This window comes from Periplaneta americana, chromosome 15 (assembly GCF_040183065.1).
Source record: "Periplaneta americana isolate PAMFEO1 chromosome 15, P.americana_PAMFEO1_priV1, whole genome shotgun sequence".
Classification (NCBI taxonomy): Eukaryota; Metazoa; Arthropoda; class Insecta; order Blattodea; family Blattidae; genus Periplaneta; species Periplaneta americana.
The window spans coordinates 45,359,244-45,378,569 of NC_091131.1; the positions used below are offsets into that span (position 1 = coordinate 45,359,244).

At 34.7% G+C, this 19,326-nt stretch overlaps 1 protein-coding gene across 1 annotated transcript in view; it reads right to left on the reverse strand.

Annotated features, from left to right (window-relative positions):
- LOC138715710 (uncharacterized) overlaps positions 1-19,326 on the reverse strand; it is a 111,979-nt gene that overhangs the window by 39,324 nt on the left and 53,329 nt on the right. The window contains exons 13-15 of the mRNA XM_069848766.1: positions 16,103-16,238; positions 15,485-15,639; positions 10,474-10,568 (exon numbers count right to left, since the gene is read on the reverse strand). Of these exons, the coding sequence (XP_069704867.1) occupies positions 10,474-10,568; positions 15,485-15,639; positions 16,103-16,238 (386 nt within the window). The remainder of the gene's footprint in view (positions 1-10,473; positions 10,569-15,484; positions 15,640-16,102; positions 16,239-19,326) is intronic.

The following is a 19,326-nucleotide window of genomic DNA, read 5'->3' on the forward strand; positions in this document are numbered from 1 at the left end:
TGACTTCACAACCAGGAATCGAACCTGGGCCACCTTGATCAAGAGTCCAGCACACTACCTCAAGACCAAGGAGGCGAACTTCTTTAGCCTTACATGAATTGAGTTCAAATCACCTTCCAGTATTGATTCATTTGTCTGAAACACAAAATACCTCTCAAGAGTTTCCAGAGAGATAGACATTGCTGTGTCTACATTTACCTGGAACATTCAATTTGAAGCGAATGTAACCAACAGACATTCTCAGAATTATAAAAACAAAAGTAGAGCTCCAAGATTCAAAATGGAGCTCCATTTACATCACAAAAAATACAACTTTAACTGATTAAAAATCAATATAAATTATTTTGGAAAAAGACAGAATACGGTACCTACCCTTCTTACAAAATCAAATTAAATCCAGCCTCCAGAGAATTCCATAAAGCTTTAAGAAACCGATATCAGGTTGCTGTGGAAAGTAAATTAAGATCTTTAATTGCTGAAGATGAAACATTATGGCAAAAAACAAAATTTACCATAAAGCATACTGACAGCAGGATTCCTCCACTTAAAGTCGGCAACCAATGGTTTTCACCACCTGACCAAAAAGTAAAAATTTTCTCTGAACAGTTATATCAGCAGCTCCAACCTAATCCTAGTCTTGATTTAGATTCACTCATCAAATTCATTTAACACAGTCTCTTCAATTATCTTATTTTGGGGAATTTTTTTTACGCCAGGACGTCAGAAATCAAATTAAAAGATCTTCAAATAAGAAAGCTGCTAGCCATGATCTTATTGTTCAACCTCTACTGGATAATTTTTCTAGAAAACCACTCATTCTTCTAACACAAATATATAATGTAGGTATATGTTTAACATATTTTCCTCGAATAATGGTAGCATGCATAGTGGTAATGATCCCCAAGCCTGATAAAGACAAAAGCAAACCTACAAATTATGCCGCCCAATAAGCTTACTGCCATTATTATAAAAAAATCTTGGAACAACTTCGAGAGACTATTCCTCGAAAGCAGTTTGGATTTAAATCAAACAACTCTTGTCCACAACAGTTTCACCGGATCACTGATACTATTTTAGATACCGGTACAGTACATATGAGGAAAAGGCAGTGTGCTTGGGTCTCTTCTTAGACACGCAAATGGCATTTGACACAGTATGTCGTGAATACCAACTCTCAAACCTTAAAAATCATGTATCATATACTGGTACCTATTATTTGATAATTAAGTCACATCTTTCACAACATACATTCTGTGCTAAATATAATCTGTTCTATACATCTTGATTACACAACTTTTAACACTGTATCACTTCGGAATATGTATGATAAGACTTTGTGTTAAATTCTAACGCACCTTGTTTACATGTGTCGAACTATTATGGGTCATCTTCAGAACTGGTCGTTGCTGGTCTTGGCGCCTCTTGTTTTGTTTCCTGCGAGGGTGTGTTCGTGTGGTGTAAAGTGGAGTCAAAGAGTGTGTTCTGAAATTGAGTTGTATGTTGAGAATTTCATTGGGGTGTGTTTTTGTGTGTCTGTATATTTCATATTGTTCTAGTGTGTTTAGTTTCTGGCTTTTTGGTTGGATGTGTAGTATTTCCATGTCTGTGTTGATCTCTTTGTAGGTGTGGTTAGCATTTGTGATGTGTTCTGCATATGTGTAGGTGTTTTGTAATTTTGTTATGGCTGTGATGTGTTCTTTGTAACGTGTTTGAAATGATCTGCCTGTCTGTCCTATGTAGAAGTTATTGCAAGTGTTACATTTGAGTTTGTATACTCCTGTGTGGTTGTATTTGTTTGTTTGTGTGTTGAGATGTTTTTGTAGAGTGTTATTTGTTCTGTACGCGATGTTGTAATTTAATTTCTTGAATGAGGTTGCAATTTTATGTGTGTTTTTGTTTTCGTATGTTAGTGTGATGTATTTTTTGTGTTCTTGTACTTGTGTTGTATTCTTATATTTTTTGTGATTATGTTTTGTCTAACGTATTATGTTGTCTATTATGTTAGGGTTGTATCCGTTTTCTTGTGCTATGTACTTGATTGTGTTTAGCTCTTCTTTGTAATCATGTTGGTTCATTGATATGTTGAGTAATCTATGTACCATTGTTCGGAATACAGCTTGTTTGTGTTGTGTTGGGTGGTTGAATGTGTTGTATATGTGTATGTGTGTTGTTGTTGGTTTTCTGTCTACTTTGAATGTGTGTTTGTTGTTTACTTTTTTATTGTGATGTCTAGAAAATTTATGGATTTGTTGTTTTCAGTTTCTAATGTGTAGTGTAGTTTTGGGAGTATTTTGTTTATGTGTTGTAGGTTTTGGATCTGTCTTTTGTTTCCTTTGTATAGTATTAGTATGTCATCTACGTATCTGTGCCAGTATATGATGTTGTCTGCGTGTTTGTTGTCTTTGTTTAGTATGTATGTCTGTTCTATGCGGTGTAAGAATATTTCTGCTAGTATGCTGGAAATAGGTGATCCCATGGGTAGGCCTTATATTTGAGTGCAATATTTGTTATTGTATGTGAAGTACCGGTAGTTCTGTATTGTGATTATGTCTGTGGTGTGTATGATTTCTTTAATGTGTTACTAGTTAATTTTTCTACTAATATTTATTATATTCCACGTGCATTATTTCTGGGCAAATTGCCAAGTAAATTATGAAATATGAACCAAATTCATCCAAAATTTAGAAGAAATAGCTACAATAGATGACGTACTCAAAATCATTTCTTTTGGATCAGGAATGTGAATTTCCGCGAAAATATGGAAACGAACTTCCTAAAGCATTGCAATACTTTGTTCTAATACTTCATATAATTAGGTCGCATACCATACACGTAAAGATTTTTTTTAAAAGTACGGTACAGTAGGATTTTCAACATCTTGTTTATTCAATCTTCCAGACAATACAATATCTGCTTACCATTTGTTGGTGCCACAAAACACAATGAAATGCTGGTAGGGAGAGAGATTTCGTTTGAGAAGATACTTTCTCAGGTCCTATCAGGGTTGCCAGATGTCCTGGATTTAAATGGTGTTTGTGTGTCCTGGTTTGAGTTACATTTGTCCCAGAATGTCAAAAAGATTGGAAAAATATAATTCTTTGCTCATTTCTGTAAAATTATTTTTAAAAATCCCTTACTCATTTTTTTCAAGATCCTGTCCAACCTATCTTTAACATAGTCTTCAACACTGCCTGGTGCCTCCTATCAGGTTGTATTGAAATAAAAACGGCAATACTTTAGTATGTATTATACCGCAGCATTAATCTTTACTCTCTTTGGAAGTTGATTTATTATCTATAGAATTTAAACACTGGTATCATGGATTTTTTCTGTATACCGGTACATCAGGATATATGACATACTTTTTCCAGACTATGAATAATTCAAAAGAAATTTCATAATCTAGCAAAAATGTAAGAAAATTAAAAGTTTAGGCCCTATACATTTTATTGAAATACATAAAACGAATCAAACCAATTGTATTACAAATTGAATTAATTGAAATGTGTAGCCACGTTAAGGTAACAGGAGTAGTCCATACAATTATATCTTTAAGAAAGGGGAAAAGACTAAGTAGCTTTCGAGGGATAATTTTATTGAAGTCGTTCAAAATGCTGTTCAATATTCTTTTGAGAAGATTAACTAGATGTTTGAAATGGGCAGGGTATGCATAATGTATGGGTGAATCCAGAAATGTGTATAGTGCTTTATTTGGGAGACCTGAAGGGAAAAAGACCTTTGGGCAGCCCGAAAGGTAGGTGGGAGGATAATATTAAAATGGATTCGAGGGAGCTGGATATGATGGTAGAGACTGGATTTATCTTGCTCAGGATAGGGATCAATGACAGGCTTATGTGAGTGTGGCAATGAACCTCTGAGTTCTCTAAAATCATGTTAAGGAATGCAGTATCATCACCTGTCCTGGATTACTGACGAGAGAATCTGACAACCCTGGATCCTATGGTGTTTGGAAAGTAACTTCTTTGTAGCTGGAGTATAGGTTAAGGAAATTAAAAGAATATACACCAAAACTGAACTCAGTTATATTAATATATTTAATACTGCTTAATAAATAATAGATCAGTTAAATAAAGTAGCCTATTCATTATCTTTGTGGTTTGTTGTTTTTAAAACTTCATTGCAATTATATTTTTGACTGATGAGGTCATGATGTATGTAGATGTTAATTCTTTCGCAATTTTGTACAAAACCAATATTCCTACATATGCTTGGGAAGAACAAACAGTATTTACATACTTCAACATACAATAAGAAAAATCTGTGATGCATAACACTGTTATATAAACTCTTATTTAAATTTGCTGTGCTGTAATACAAAATTATATTCATTTTGCTACAGCTTTAAATTCTGACCTTAAAGCCTACAGTTTATTATGAATGTATTTCTTTTACTTTAACAAAAGTACTTCATCACATAGTAATTCATTTCTATTCGTACTTTTTATGTGCATTAAAAAATCACTAAAATACAGCATTTATTCATTACATAAGAGATGATAAAATGAAACCTGTTCATGTACTTTTCATAAAGTTAACTATACCGTAGTTTAATTAAGAAATTTTATCGTAGCTTGTTAATGTGTAACCTGTAGGATGAAAATGGAAAATTTTTTGTTAGAAGAAATATTTGCGCAAATCCAGGCAGTCATCCAAATAGGATTTCAACAATTTTCTGATATCATCCAGAAAACTGTTCTTTAACTGTTATCTAAACCAATTACGTACATCGTTTACAAATAGTCTTCTTCTTTAGCGAATCTGTAATTTTTAGAGACTTTATACTGGTAACTACGAAAAAAAAATATTTTCATCAGTGGCAATGTCTGGCCAGGTTGCAGGTTTGCGCAACTACCACCTTTATTATACATACCGATATTCCTTTTAAATTAATTAATTTTTAATTCTTCCAATAGTACTTCAATTAAATCTTTTTGAGGAGTGATAAGTTTAACGACAACATTCATTTCCATTCAGACCAGTGAGATGAGACAGTTTGCCACCCAACTAATAATACTGGAATTCCCGCTCATGTCTCGTATGCAAGTATCCAGTGTAGCAATTTTACAAACGAAGTCATTAAACTGTGTATTAAAAATGGTGGTGGCAGTTGTGTAGGTCATGTCACATATTCAATGATTTAACCCAAAACGCAAATAAACACACATTATAATGCAGCGAGATAAAGGTATCATATATTCTAATCTTTCGCTTTTGATTGCTGCATAGAAGTTCTGTATGATTTCTTTCACGAGTTTCTATAGATTAGCTACATTCAGCAGTGGACTACCATATTTTAAATGCAATTTAGGAGGCAATCTTTTATTTTAGCCACTCAGGTTTGCCTTCCCAGTAGCTAATACTGGTTCAAATGAGAGGCGAAACAAAGCAGGTTTCATTTGATCACGCCTCTTATAATTCATTAAGATGCATGGTCCAACATTGACATTCTCTCATTATGTATTTTTTTTTATGCTAGAGTCCTACAAATGGACGGAAATCCGAGTATGTATCTGAACTCAGAAAAGGTATACAGACCACTGCTAGACTTTGATGCATTAAGACTTCAATTAGAAATATACTGTGATGATAGTTTTTCATGTAGAAGAAAACTGATGCTAAGTCAATTATTCCTGTTACTGAATAGTGTAAAATTATTTCTCACAGGACATAGTCTACATAATCTTAGAGCAGGCCTGCACAAACAGTGCTCAACGAGCGCGCGTGCTCCTTCGGAGCAGTGTTTACCGCTCGCCGAAACGGAGAGGAAGATACGTCAGAATGACATAGACTTGCTATAGGTAGAGGAGAGGGAAACGACCACTCAGTTATCTAGTGGAGTGCAGTGTGTAGGCCTATTCTCAGTAACTGTTTCACGTTGCTTACCTACTGCTACAGTACAGTATGGAGGAATCTAAAAGACGGAACATAACATTTAACGATTTACAGCTCGAACTTATTGATCTTCAATGTGACCTAAGGGCTAAAGATCGTTTGAATAATACGAGTACTACTAGCCTGGTTGAGTTTTACAAGACTAAACATTAGCAATAATATCCACGACTACACAGGCTGGCTGTGAAAATGATTGCTATGTTTGGCTCAACATTTATATTTGTGAGCAACTGTTTTCTATAATCAACTTTAATAAAGGCAGACATCGAACATCTGTAACTGATGTTTCATTATGATCAGTGGGCTACTGTTCCTTCAGCTGCCAACAGCATAAAACGTCGTTTTGATGTACTGATAAATAAAAATTAACAAAATGATATTGTACATTTAAGTAGCTATAGAATTTCTATTACTTCTGTAAAATAAATATTTCTTTATTAATAGTCCAAGATAGTATTGCAAACACTGAACGGGAATTCATTTCATAAGCACTCGTAATAGCACTTCCTTTTGTGTTTATTTTGTACGAGATCACCCCTTCTTCCAGTCCACCCTTACACAGAGCGCAGCTAATATCTGCATTCCGCTCATGAGCTGTGAGCCGGCTCGGAGAGCGCAAACCTTGTGCAGGCCTGTCTTAGAGGTAAAACTACCAATCAATCTTCTTAATGTATTTAGCTGTTTGCTGACAACATAAAGTCCACTGTAGTCTATTCAGTTTTGTTTTTCATTTAGAGGTAAAAACTATAATTTGACAATTTTAGCACCTAAACAGAAGTGGGTGATGAGAAACCATACTTCAGCAGTTTTGCTAGCAATTTAGTCTATACTACTGGTACGAACAATATTTAAATTATCTTAATTACAGATATCGTTTGTTAATTTATTTAATTCTTCTTAATTTCCTCGTTTTAATTGATACCCATTTTCAATTTGTATAACATCCGCAGTATTGTTATATACGCAATTAAAAACTGCAGACCAGTGAGATTTGAACCGACATATTTCTACTATTTTTATACCGAAAGCCTCCATAATTATCATTAGGTTTGTTCCAGTATGGTTCGGAATTGATTCTAAACTGCCTTCTCATGCGCAGTAACTCAATGTGCGTTCCAACAAGACTAGAACTGATTAATTTGGAATGAGTGAAATTGGTTCTCGATTAAGAGCAGACCTGGGAATTCTGAACTGTTGACGCATGTGGAGGTGGTTTAATCTGAAGTTATGGTTAAAATGCTTCGAAACTAGGCAGGTTAAAATAAAAAAATAGTCAATCATGAGTGATTTGGAAGGTAATAGTGATATATCTTATGACGAATTAAGTTCGGAAGATGAATATAATTTTAATATGAGAAGGAACTCCGAAGGCCTTGAAAGAACAGTTCGAGAAACGTTCCAACAACGTAAAATCCCGAACTAGTTCTGACACCGTACACAACTGGTGCATGCGTCTAAAGAAGTTCGGAACGCATTCTGAATTGCTTGTTGGAACAAACCTATTGTGACATCAAATGGAGTAACTCCAAGCTTGAAAATGAAGTTTTACTTCCACTAAACTTCATTCTTGAATGAAGGGATCTTTCATATGAATTAAATCTAAAACTAACACATGAAGTTATAAGCTTTTCACACCCTTATCCAACGGTTGTCGCACTAACAATTTTATTCAAATAAAAAATATAATTTGCCCTCGGCTGGGACTGAATCTCATACTGTGTGTTCAAATACAAGCATAGTAACCACTGAACTACCAAAGATAATGTAGTACAGTAGAACTTCAACTGTCGTTACTATGCTAACTGTAATTTGCTTTTAAAATACTATTAAATTTTATTATTGTCGAAATTCTACTAATTGGCTTTATCAGATCATGAACCATAGCAATACATTTCTTCTGGATGACTTAACATGCGCACATTCTCGAGCATCCAGTCACATGCCCTAAGGTTTAATTTCTTTTTACTGTTTTTGTTAAATAGGCAACTAAGAGCATGTTAGCTGCTAATTTCAATGTTAAAAGCTGTAAACGACATGGTTTCCGTTTGAAAAATGCAATCAGTGTTTACATAATTTTATAGCAATTATTTTTCTGTTAAAATTATATACAAATGTGATGGATTTAATCAATTTTCGTTATATTAAATTAATTTGATAGTGTTACGAGGTGATATTTCTTGCAATAGCCTACATATTTGTTTTAAGTTATAACCTAAAAGAATAATTTTTTTATGTGATTCGATCTTACTTTTGGAATTATTAATCACGATAACCTGATTTAAATTATTATATTATATTGTTGCTTGGATAACCGTCACGATTTTGTGAAACAAATTAATTACAATTATGATTCGAACAGGTAATTAATAAAATATTTACATTTCATAATTTCAAAAAGTTTTTAGTTGATTATTTAATGACACTGTATCAACTATCAGGTTATTTAGCATCGATGGGACTGGTGATGGCGAGATAAGTTCGAGAATTCGCCATACATTACCCGACATTCACTTATGGTTGGGGAAAACTTCGGAAAAAACCAAACCAGGTAATCAGCCCAAGCAGGAATCGAACCAATGTCTAAACACAACTCTGGATCGGCAGGTAGGTGCATCAGCAGACTGAGCTATGTCAGTGGCTAATTTCACAACAGTAATCTTACTTGTTGATATCATTGTCATCGTCATTGTCAAGGACTAGTTCCTTCTGAATTCATTCCAACTCCAAACCTGTACTGATAATTTATTGGCATGCCCATCTTTTCAATGGTCTTCCTAGTATCTCCTGCTAGCTGCTGTGTAATGTAGAACTGTCCTTGGTAATCTGTTGTTATCCATCCATAGTACATGCCATGTCCACTATATTCTGTATTGATAAATTTTTGCGTTTAGTTCGTCTACTGTTAATTCTTTTCTTCCATCTTCATTTCTTTCATTTTTTTGTCTAACAATCTGTAGCCACCCACTGCTCTTAGAAATTTCATTTCTTTAGACTGTATTTTCTGTATATAAAATTTCTTAATGGTACATGCCTCTGATCCATATAATAACATTGATATTACCATAATTTTATGCAATTTGATTTGGAAATCTTTCCTAGTTTTATCATAAAAGTTCTTATTATGGTCCCACAGATGTGTTGGAATGTGTTTAAATTATAACCTAAGTATTTAACAACAACCAAATTTCTTGACTTAAAAATCGATAATGTGTTAAATTGGAAAAATCATATTAAAGAAATTACCCCCAAACTAAATTCAGCTTGATTTGCTATTAGATCTATGCAAAAGATAGTAAATATCAATACCTTAAAAACAATATACTTTGCATACTTCCATTCAGTAACGAGTTTTGGAATAATATTCTGGGGAAATTCCACAGATAGTAACAATATATTTCTATTACAAAAAAGAGTAATTCGAAAATAGTAGGTGCCAAATCTAGGGAATCGTGTAGGACTATTTAAAAAAAACTACAAATAATGCCCATGGCTTGTCAGTATATCTTTTCATTAATAATCTTCCTCGCATGTAATCGTGAAAACTTTGTAACTGATTCAACAGTTCATAGCATAAATACACGCCAAAAAAATGACTTTCATACTCCATCGGCAAGTCTATCGTGCTATCAAAAAGGAGTGCGTTATATGGCAATAAACATTTTTAATAACCTCCCTATCGATATAAAAAATGAAACTCAAAACATAAAATTATTCAGAGCCAAATTAAAGAAGTACCTAATTTCTCACGCCTTCTATTCTGTAGGTGAATTCATGACATTCAATAACACTTCATGAAATTGATACTAAAACTTTGTGTTGTACTAGTAGACTATATTGTAAATCTCGTCTGTATATATTTCATCTAGACTGTGACTATAAATTAAGACTTTATAATAGTATTAAGTTTTTTAACTTGTTCCATATTCTAGCTGTAAGCATGTATGAATACCATGGAATGTTAATAAATACAATACAATACAATACAATTTAAACTTGTTCTGCGGGTTTGTTACCAATGGTAAATCAATCAATCAAACTCCTGTATCTCCTCATGAGGAGCATAGGGCATTCACAAAGTGCCTCCATTGGACCCTATTTTTAGCCAACTTCTTCACTTCACTCCACGTTTTCCCCATCCTAGCAATTTCCTCCAAAACTGTTCTCTTCCATGTATTTTTTGACCTTCCTCTTGTTCTACTACCCTGGGGGTTCCAATCCAAAGCCATTCTTTCTACTGCTACCAATGGTAATGTGAACTCTAATGCGATTTGACATATAATTTCCAATATGCGATATTTTTTTTCCTGAACATCACTAAGCTTATTTTTTTATTCTAGAGATCGTACATAGCATAATCCATACTACTATGGCATTCCTTTTGTTGTGAAGATGATTTCTCATCATTTCTTTTTACCAATTAAGAACCCAAAAAAATTTTTTATCTCACCAGAACATGGACACATCAATGTCTCCTAGCAAAATCAGTTAAGAAAATTAATCTAGTGTATTTCCCTTTCCCTTCCTCCCATTATGTCAATGTTGGACACGTTAACTTATAACTTCGATTTGTTGTTTTTTATTGCTTCTCTCCACCAGGTAGGACGTGAAGTTGTCGTTTGTCCTTGGAAAAGTGCTTCTTTAATGTTCTTGTAGACCTGCAATGAAACACAAAATCAATTATCACATGCTATATTATCATCCCCAGCACGAATTAATTTCAACAACGCAACTCTTCACATACTAAAGTACATATGAATACACAATCACGCACAAACACACCTTGTAACTCACCTGCAATCACACAGAAAAACACACATACATCCTTACAGTCAAACACACACACCAATTAGGGGATATTATTAATTGAAGTTCAAGATTTATTGTTGTACGCAATATTTTATGGGTTTTGTTCTTCATTTCTTATTGACGTATTTTATTTAATTTTAAAAAATCATTTTTACTTCATAATTATGATGGAATTAGGCCTATATTATTACTTTTTTTTTATTTTTATCACATACAGATGCACAGACTACACACATGCAGTCATTCACCTATCTACTTCCCCTATCTTCCCATTTCAGTTTTCTCGAATGGCAAGTACTTTGATTTTCATCCCTGAACCACGCATCTTTCTCTGGGTTTAACATGCCAAAATTGTAGATCATTTCACCATTAAGGATATTGCCCAAGGTGCATCATGGGAGGTCTGTCTACATTACACCAGAGTATTGATGATTGTGATGGATGTAGTGGTGGTGGTGGTGGTGGTGGTGGTGGTGGTGGAAATGTTGACGGTAAGTGGTAGGTGACAAAGATTAATGTAGAAAATATGTTGGACTGCTGACAGTAGAAAGAGATCTATGCCTCAAACATCTGCTTCCTAAACAGTCTTTGTCCATCACAAATTCCACTTCGATTTGCCGGAAGTTGAATCCTGGTCTCCAACATGTAAAGACAATGACCTAATAAACTAGCCATTCGGTGAATAGTACGTCTCTCTTTTTACACAGTCAACACCAATGACAGAATTTGAAAACAAGAGACTTGTAACTTACAAGTCAAAAGGAAACTGAAGTATATTCATTATCATCATGTGCAGTTCAATGGCTCCTTTGAACGCCCACTCAACAGATTTACCGTATTGGCCCGAGTGTAAGCCGCACCCTTAATTTTAGGGGGGGGGGGAAATTGGGTGCAGAATGAGAAAAAAAGGAAAATTGAGTGCAGTGAAATTTACCTGTCACATTCATTATCCAGTTACAAAACTGTTTACACTATTTAAACACTTTTTCTTCAATTACGGTATTACGTGGGTAAATCACCAAAAATACCGGTACAACTAATCACAGTCTTCTCTAATGTCACTGCTGACTTCACTACTACCGGTACCGGTATTTGTTTCATCACTGTCACTTTGTTCATCACTCTCCGCCCAAAGTATGTCATCCTCAGTGCCATCCAAAGCATTAGACACGCAGCATTTCTTGAAGCCTTTGATGATTGAATCTGGTGATATCGTGTGCCATGAAGAGAGAATCCACTCACACATAAGGCTGACAGATGGCTTCTTGATCTTCCCAGATGGAGTGAATGCATGACCCCCTTCTAGAAGTCAATCCGAATACTGTTTTCAGAGATGGTCTTTAAAAGGCTTGTTCACGACGACATCAAGCACCTGCAATTTTGATGTCATACCTCCAGGTATGACGACTAGGTCTGTCTTCAATGCAGTAATTTTCTTCTTTACTTCGGGTGTGAGGTGACCTTTAAAGGCATCCAATACTAACATAGCCCTCTTACAGAGCAGCGCACCTGGTCTGCGATTCCAAACTGTAGCTAGCCAGTCCACCATTAGTTCGGTTGTCATCCATCCTTTCTCTTGGCAACGAATCACTAATCCCTTAGGTAAATTCTCCTTGGGCATAGTTTTACGCTTCAGAATAACGTACGGAGGCAGTTTTCCTCCATCTGCCGTAACCGCCAGCATCACAGTGATTCTTTGTTTTTCATTTCCAGTTGTTCTCAATGATATGCTTTTCGCCCCTTTATTGTCAACTGTCATATTGCTCGGCATGTCCCAAAATATGGGCGTCTCGTCGGCATTGCCGATCTGGTGTAATGGGTAAGAGTGGCGCTGACGCAATTCAATGACGTGCCTCTGGAAGTTGATGAGTTTCTCAGTAAAATCCTCTGGCAGTCTCTGTGCTAATGAAGTGCTTCGTCGGAGAACAAGGCCACTTCTACGCATAAACCTGCGGCACCAACCTATACTCCCATGGAATTCTGTCTGTGGAATGTTTAGGGTCTTCGCTATTTCCAACGATTTTACCTGGATTACTTGTCGAGAGATAGGCATCCCTTCTTTCCTTTTGTCTTGTACAAAGGAAAGGACCCTACGTTCTAGTTCAGGGTATTTCCCAGCCTTAGGTCCTCTGAAAGATTTTCTGGTTGTATTGACATTTTTCAGTTTATCCTCCGAGGCGATCCAGCGCCGCACATTAGACTCATCCACACTAAACTTTTTGCCGGCTTCTCTATTAGACGTACTCCTAGCATGACGAATAACTGCAAGTTTGAAACTAGCGTCATAACTGCGCCGAATTCCCAAGCTTGTTGAAGCTTTTCTTTCTACGTTTCCGCTCATGGCTGAACTCGTAGCTACGTACAAACTGTTTTAATCTGTCCTATCATACAAAAGAGTACGATCACTGTAATATGAAGACTGGTACATTGTTGCGTCACATACCATACGACTGCTGACAATTTCAAACACGAGTGCGTGGCATTGTTGCTCCATTTAAAATTGATAAAATTACCAGTAGCAACATGCGCCACATTTCAAGTTTAAATTTATCGGCAGCGCAAATAAGCCGCACCCCAACTTTTCGAGTTTGAAATTTGAATAAAAAGTGCGGCTTATATTCGGACCAATACGGTACAACTTCCTACACAAACACTTCTGACCATCCCATCCCGTCCCGTCCCCTATTACCATGCTCACAGTTGCCACATTCAATAATATTTTCGTGCTAACTGACGGGATTCTTGGAATTTGGAAAAGATGTGGCAACTCTCCCTCCACATGGATATGAAGGAAGCCTGTCAATTTTTCTAAATGCGGGTTGTGATAGGTCACCAACAGGTGAAGACAAGATTTCCGTCACAGTAAGGAAGACATTTATTTATGACAACCAATTAGTAGGGGACAGTAGAAGGTCTATTGACAAAGTCCTTTCTGTGAAACTGCACTCCTGATATAAAATAAACTACACCAAAAAACTGTGTAATGAAACCCTATAAAGCTTTTCGCGTGACTTAATTGATATGTCTCCGTCATCAGAACTCAGCACAGTCTTGCAAGATATATATATATATATTTTTTTTTTGTACAGAAGCACTGAGCATGCACAGTACGTTAGAACTGAAACTTGGAAAAGTCAGGCAGTCTTAATTTTGTTTCTGGATCTGTACATGCATAAGGGATATATATTTATCATCATCATCATCATCATCATCATCATCATCATCATCATCATGTCATAACATTTAATTGTGAATAAAATCATTATAATTGTAATAGCTCACATTTCGAAGTAACTAACTAATCTGTGTATAAGTAAACTTGATCTGTACATAATTAAAGTAGTATAAGCGCAAGTATTAACTCTTGCACTTATTTGGTTCGCAAAATATAATACAAACACTTAATATCAATATCAAAGCTTAATATCAAAGACGGACATCTGACCTCAATCGAAATTCAGATAGCTGTGGTTTTTTATACAATTTTTCATGCTCTTTCCAGTTATAGTGAGACCATATGCAAACTCTAACACTACATTTATAAAATAAATTGTGTTAAATATTACAAAGAACAATGTGAATTAAAAAATTGTTTCTAGATCAAAACTATGGAGACAACAGATGTCCATCTTTGATATTAAGCTACTCAAATATTTTATGTACAGTAACTTATATTACCTTTATTATTATTAGACCTATTATTATTATTATTATTATTATTATTATTATTATTATTATTATTATTATTATTATTACTACTATAGTCCCGTAGCTCTAATTTCCGGGAGCCAATCGTGTTGCAGGTCAGATATATTTAAACATGTGCGTCTTGTGATTCACTGGTGAAGACGTTATTCATTTCTTAAGGCTCGATAAATACTTAATATAATCGCCAGCCATTTTGGCTCTTTTGTTGGCGTTCGCAGAAAGCAAACGAAGATGTTATTTGCCGCTCAATTATTTGCTGAATTACAGTGCGTTTAATTTATTATCATAGGAGCTACGACATGATAATGTTTAACGGTGTGGCAATAGATTCCTCGTATGGTATCTCGGCAACGAAAGAACAAAAATGGCGAACGATATACTACCTACCTAGACTTTATAGAGCCTTCACTTCCTAAGACGTAAGCAAAGAGAAGGAGTCACGCCGGGAATAACATCGCGACTATAACTACTTTTATCATCATCATCATCATCATCATCATCATCATCATCATCATCATCATCATCATCATCATCATCATCATCACCACCATCACCACATCCATTGAATAATTTAAATATGCAGTATGACAGGCCTAAAGTAAAATTTGATTTTGTTATGGTGTACTATTTAGCAAGTATCTGTATTTTTTTCTATTCCAATGGTTTACCTTAACTGCCAGTATTCAAATCATCGTCACTTTTTTCAGGTTTGTCAGCTTTAATTTTCGTTGTCTTCCTCAGATTCACTGTGTTGTCAATTTATTATTATATGTACTTTCCGCCTCAAATAAGCCAGGCTAAGGATTTTATCACTCTCTGCTCTCTGCAAGGTATGAGCCCAGTAACCTCGAATCCAACAGCTATCTAGCATGGTAATGGAATAGGGAGGGATCAGCAAAAGAAATTAAACAATGTTTAAGAACCTTTGTCTATGTAAGACTGAAAGAACTCTCAATTTCTTAAAACCGCTTTTGAACTACAAGGATTAGCCACAAAAGATGAAATGAGATGTGTTAAAAATGAAGAAAACTTAACTTAGTTTTGATATTGCACGTACCTGTCCATCTGACTTCCCAATTGCAGAATTTAGGATGAAATCTGGAGGGGCTATGGCATCAGCAAGTGCCACAGCATCTGGTTTCAACAGTGTGCACAAATGTAAAATTCCATCCTTAATCAGCTTTGAGGCATTTGGACCAACAGCATATCCTCCTGAAAACACAATGTAATTAAGAACTACCAGAACTACGGCCATGTTACTAAAAATGCAACTAAACTAAAGTTTTTAAATACAATATTTGGACTGTATTCCATTTTTAAGTAAGCAGAAAAGGGGTTAAAATATATTTTCGAAATGACATTGGGGGTTACTTTGCTCGACATTAAAGGCGGGGCAGAAGAAGATATCAGATGATAGACGACATTAAAATACGAATATATGGATTATATAAGTTACAGAGACTAAGAGAAATGCAGAAAGTAGAAAAGACTGGAGAATGCTAGGTTTGCAGTAAAGACCTGCCCTTGAATGGAATTAATATGATCAGCAGACTGAGCTCATAACATATGAAATTCATACCGTGTGCCAATGGTTGAGTCTCGACATGTGGTAGTGAAAAAAGTGAGAAGCAAGTTTATTCCAAGCAAGTGTTAATTGTAATCCTCTTAAACTTACCTTCATATAAACTCCCAACGTGCTTTTCTAAACACCAGACACCGTACAATGAGCATAATCTCTTCAAGACAGTTTCTTCTGCTCCTTTAACAGCTTCGGAATTACAAAATTTCCAGAATAATTGAATAGTAAATCTCTGAGAAGAAAAAAAAGAAGAATATGAACAAAATAGTTAGAGTAATATTCTGTTTGCGTCATGGCAAAGACAAAATGAGAACATGTTAAGATTAATGATCTTACTTACGGCTTTTAAGGAACCTGAAGGTTCATTGCCACCCTCACATAAGCCCGTCACCGTTCCCTATCCTGAGCAAGATTAATCCAGTCTCTACCATCATATCCCACCTCCCTCAAATCCAATGATCTAGGATGTTTAATTTTATTATTACTGGTACTAATATTATTACAGGTATCAGTACCTGTAATATTTCATAACCTACGGAAATGATACAGTAATATAATCCATTCATAATTTTTATTTGTTATGTAAACTTTTCCAATAAGGCATGTTCACAAATATGCAGTAACTTGAAAAAGAAAGTAAATATATGGTGAGTAATTTTCATTAAAACTTTTAAACCTTACTTCCAAATGTTTATAATTTCTTCCACCGTTTGTAATTTGATGCATTACTATCATGTTTTCAACAAAAGGAGTTTTTTTTTTTTACTTCGTTATTTAACCAATGCTGTATCAATTATTTAGCGTCAATGAGATTAGTGATAGCGAGATGGTATTCAGCGAGATGAGGCCGAGGATTCGCCACAGATTACCTGACATTCGCCTTACAGTTGGGGAAAGCTCTGAAAAACCCAACCAGGTAATCAACCCCAGCGGGAATCGAACCCATGCCTAAGCACAGCTACAGATCAGTAAGCAAACTCCTACCACCTGAGCTATGCTAGTGGTCTACCTACATTTCTTCTATATAATAAACATATTCTGGAAATTACAGAAATTTTGTTTAAGTTTTTGTCCACAAGCATTAGAAAATAATGAAAAGCTGGCATAGTTTTTAATCTCTCAAAGGCATTTGACTCTGTTCAGCATGGCAACTTACTAACAAGGTAGAAATATATGAAATCCTAGGATTACCTTTTAAGCTAAGTACTTCATATCTGATCGATAAGAAATAAGCCACAGAAATGTTTATTATTTTCAGAATAATGGTACGTACTAGAAGGAAAATCCAATCAAAATTTGACACAAATATGATATACACATCTGTATTGGGCACCATGTTATTAATTTTATATATTAACTATATCTTGAATCCAGATAATACAGGCATCAACATCATCTATGCAGATAATACAATAGCAAATTGTAGGGGAGAGGTAAGACTAATAATCAGTAAAAGTATTGGTTCAGAATGTAATATCTACTTCCTACAATGTAGTGAACTATTGTGAAGGAAATAATTTGACATGTAACATGAAAGAAGCAAAATTTATAAAATTTGAACTTTCCAAAAGAGAATGAGCACAATGAGATTAGAAGAGCTGAAAAACTACCTAATATTAATAAATGCATCTATACTTTCGAAGAGTTCGACTAATAACTTATAATTAATTATACCTCTATTTTTAATTTTATAATTCTTCTTTTATTATTTACATACTAATGATTGTTATTAATTTGTAATTCTATATTTAAATTTCTAATTAATTGACAATGTCAAAAACTTTTGTACATGTCTATTGACAGATTATTATTATTATTATTATTATTATTATTATTATTATTATTATTATTATTATTATGGTTTGTATTAATGGCCCATTTTCTTAAGATGCTCAGAAAGATTAATACGCAAGAATGCCTCTTAAGTCTGGAACCATAGGTATGTCACTGAAATATTGTTTATCCAGAGTAGAAACTTGAACGAGTTTGCTACATTGTAAGATTAATCACAATTTTAACGTCAAAAACTCTCTACAAGTGGAGAGAGATCCCTGATGATTAGAGCCCAGATTTTATGCAATTACATATTCTGTTCCTATATGTGCAGCTATAAGAAAAGCTAAAATGCTGGCGAATCACACCAGAGATCATTATTCTAAAGTTTTAAGTTACATATTTTGGTGCATAATAAATATTTTGGCATATATTACTTATTTTACATATTTTTAAGGACATTGCATATTTTGAAAGAATGTGTAATTTTCCCTAGACTGGACTCATACGTCTGAAAACTGTTTATAAAGCTTGTCCCTTCGTCTCTAATGCATAAAAATAATTCAATAATTGAAAATAATAATGTATTGTGTCAAAAAAAATTGGACATCCCTTTGCCATGCTAACATTTTGTGTATCCCTTAAGGAGTAACGGTAAAGTAGAAACAAATACCAATGCAAAGGATGCGTCATTGTACTGCTACCGCGGTGAAGGGCAAAGTGAAAATTACCCTGTGGGTATGACTATTTGGCACAAACACCCCCAATCAGTTGCTCTGAAAGAAAACAGTAGTTCTTTCAGTTTTCTTGAGCAGCTTATTCTGACATCAGGTGATACAGCTAGCTAGTCTACTGCTATGACACCAGTCGCATACAAGTTAAAAAATTGGATTTCAATTGACGATGCCTTTACTAGTGATGGCAAAATAGTGCTGTTCAAAGTGTGTGACAAACGCATTTAAAACTGAACTTCATGTCACAAACAAAAAATGTGCTCTGTCGAAAAAACAAGTTCTTCTTACACAAGTGGTGCTGGAAGCTTCTTTGTCTTCTACCAGTGGATTTAATAAAGACTTTTGCATGGCAATGGCTGCTGCAAACATACCATGAAATAAATTTGGAGTGCCAAAGTTTCGAGCATTCCTACGCAAATACTGCAACTTCAATATTCCGAATGAATCAACACTCTGGAAAAATTATTTGAACTCCAGCTACACTGACATAAAGAAAATGATTAGAGCACTTAACTTGGTGATTCCTACATATGGGTTGCCGTTGACAGGACAATCAATGACCGCAGAAAATATGGAAAAATATTTAATTACTAATTGCACCTCCAAACAATAGTTAAATGAGGTTGAATCACATGTGCACCTGTAATTTTTTATCAGTGTGCAAAAATACATCTAATAAAGTTTAAATTTTAAGTTACATAATTTTTATTTATTACACATTTATCTACATATTTCGCCATTTTTAGTTACTTATTTCTTACTTTCATATTACATAAAATCTGGGCTCTACTGATGATGCTCCATAAAGTACCT